General features: G+C 35.1%; 1 protein-coding gene across 1 annotated transcript; it reads right to left on the reverse strand.

Moving 5' to 3' along the window:
• Nucleotides 1-590: 590 nt before the first annotated feature.
• LOC111894080 (peroxiredoxin-2E-2, chloroplastic) lies at nucleotides 591-1,527 on the reverse strand. The gene has a single exon (XM_023890154.3). The coding sequence runs from the start codon at nucleotides 1,405-1,407 to the stop codon at nucleotides 751-753; it is 657 nt and encodes a 218-aa protein (XP_023745922.1). The 5' UTR covers nucleotides 1,408-1,527; the 3' UTR covers nucleotides 591-750.
• Nucleotides 1,528-2,093: the final 566 nt, after the last annotated feature.

Raw genomic sequence — 2,093 nt, forward strand, 5'->3', positions numbered from 1 at the left:
TTTAAATGCATTAATAAATGCATATCATTTTTATTAATGAATTTTTTTTCTAATTTTAAAATTACTAAAATAAAGATTTATTAATTTTCTTAATTTATTTATCTAAATTATTTGTTTAAATTTAAAAGAGAAAAAAAACACTTCAATTTTTATAATTCAATATTTTCTCACTTTTCTTATAAATTCATACTTCTCAAATATTTAAAATTTTATATTGATGTAATACATAGGTCTCACACCTGGTATTATTAATAAACCACACCTGATATCATTAATAAACCATAACAACAATAAAACCTCCATTCCTATCTTTCAATTTCTTTTAACCATGTCTAAAGAGGTTTTAAAAGCACGAAAACTCATATACATTGTGAATTTGACTAAACTAAATGCCACAATAAGTGTATAAATCTTCATAAACAATATCCTAACTCATATAAAGACTCAAATATCTATCAATGCATTTCAAGTCCCCAATAAACACCTTCTCTTCAAAATATATGCCCAATATAGCAACCATCTTTCAACATTAAGGAATTCGTAACTTAACTCAATGTATAAGTTTCAATACAATAATTACAAGTCTCCAATTGATGATCACCCTGAGATTCATAGATATAGTCGAACTCAATATCTTCACAAAGATGAACAAATGTATAAGTTACGAGACATAAAGTACAAGTAATTAATGCATGAGAATTCGGGAATTATTGCTTTGGAAAAAGACCAAAAAAAAGCACTCGAAATGGCTCAAAGAGCAGCAAGCATATCCTGGGCACTACTGGAAGTAAAAGCACCTCCTTCTTCAAGATTCAGAACTTTCACAACACCATCTTCAACAAGCATCGCATACCTTCTTGACCTAACCCCTAATCCAATCGGATTATCGCTCAGATCCAATCCGCACCCAATTGCTTTAGTGAAATCGCCATTTCCATCGCTCAATATCAACACTTCATCGCCAATTTTCAGATCGGCTTTCCACGCCTTCAACACGAACGCGTCGTTGACGGAGATGCAAGCGATTGTATTGACGCCTTTCGCTTTGAGCTCACTGGATATCTCGACGAACCCAGGGAGGTGTTTCTGGGAACAAGTCGGAGTGAAGGCTCCTGGGACGGCGAAAAGGATGGTTTTTTTGGATTTTGTGAGGTCGGAGATGGAGGTGGTTTGGAGTTCGCCGTCGGAGTCGAAGTAGGATAAGGTGGATTCTGGGAGCTTGTCTCCGACGGAGATAATGGCGGTGATAGTGGAGGTTTTGATGGAGTGATGGTGGAGGAGACGGGAGCGAAGGTTTCTAATGGGATTGAAAGAGTAAGATGAAGAGGCAAGGGGGATGTGGTTGTGGTGGTTTTTGGTGGCGGAGGAGAATGCAGAGAAGGTCAATGAAGTTGCTGCGGCTGCCATTTTTGCAGGTGTAGAGTGTAGAGTGTGTTGGTTTCTAGGGGATATGTGGTGATAACATGGATGTTAATTTGGAGTGTAATGTAAAATGGACGGAGGAAATTATGGCATAGCTGCAACCAAATTTGTTAAAGGTTAGAGGATCTAAAATGTTGGTGAATCACAGGTAGGCTGGCAATCGGGTTCGGGTTGGGTTGGGTTGGGTTGGGTTGGGTTGGTGTTGGATTTGGATTGACGGGTTTCAAAAAACTTAAAATCATCTCAACCTATATAATATATGGGTTAACGGATTGGTAGGTCACGGGTTCATGGGTTTGAAACCTCAACCCAACCCAATTAATATAACTCGTTTAAGTATATGGGTTCGTAGGTTCACAAGTTAGTAGGTCGAACTCAACTCATATAATTCGTTTAATAAATAAGCAATACATTTTTAAAAATGAGGTTTTTTTATCGTAAAATCACAAAGTGATTAAAATAATTAACATCAAATAAGAGGTTTTTAATACCTAAAAATGACCACATGTGTTTTTTTCTTTTTGATTAGGGAACCACAAATAGATTAGCCACATTAGAATACGAAAGGAATACAATTAATTGAATTATTACGAATGCGGAAGGAAATCAAATTTCGTTTATATATATATATATATATATATATATATATATATATATATATATATATATAT

The sequence above is a fragment of the Lactuca sativa genome, chromosome 6, assembly GCF_002870075.4.
Source record: "Lactuca sativa cultivar Salinas chromosome 6, Lsat_Salinas_v11, whole genome shotgun sequence".
NCBI classification, from domain to species: domain Eukaryota; kingdom Viridiplantae; phylum Streptophyta; class Magnoliopsida; order Asterales; family Asteraceae; genus Lactuca; species Lactuca sativa.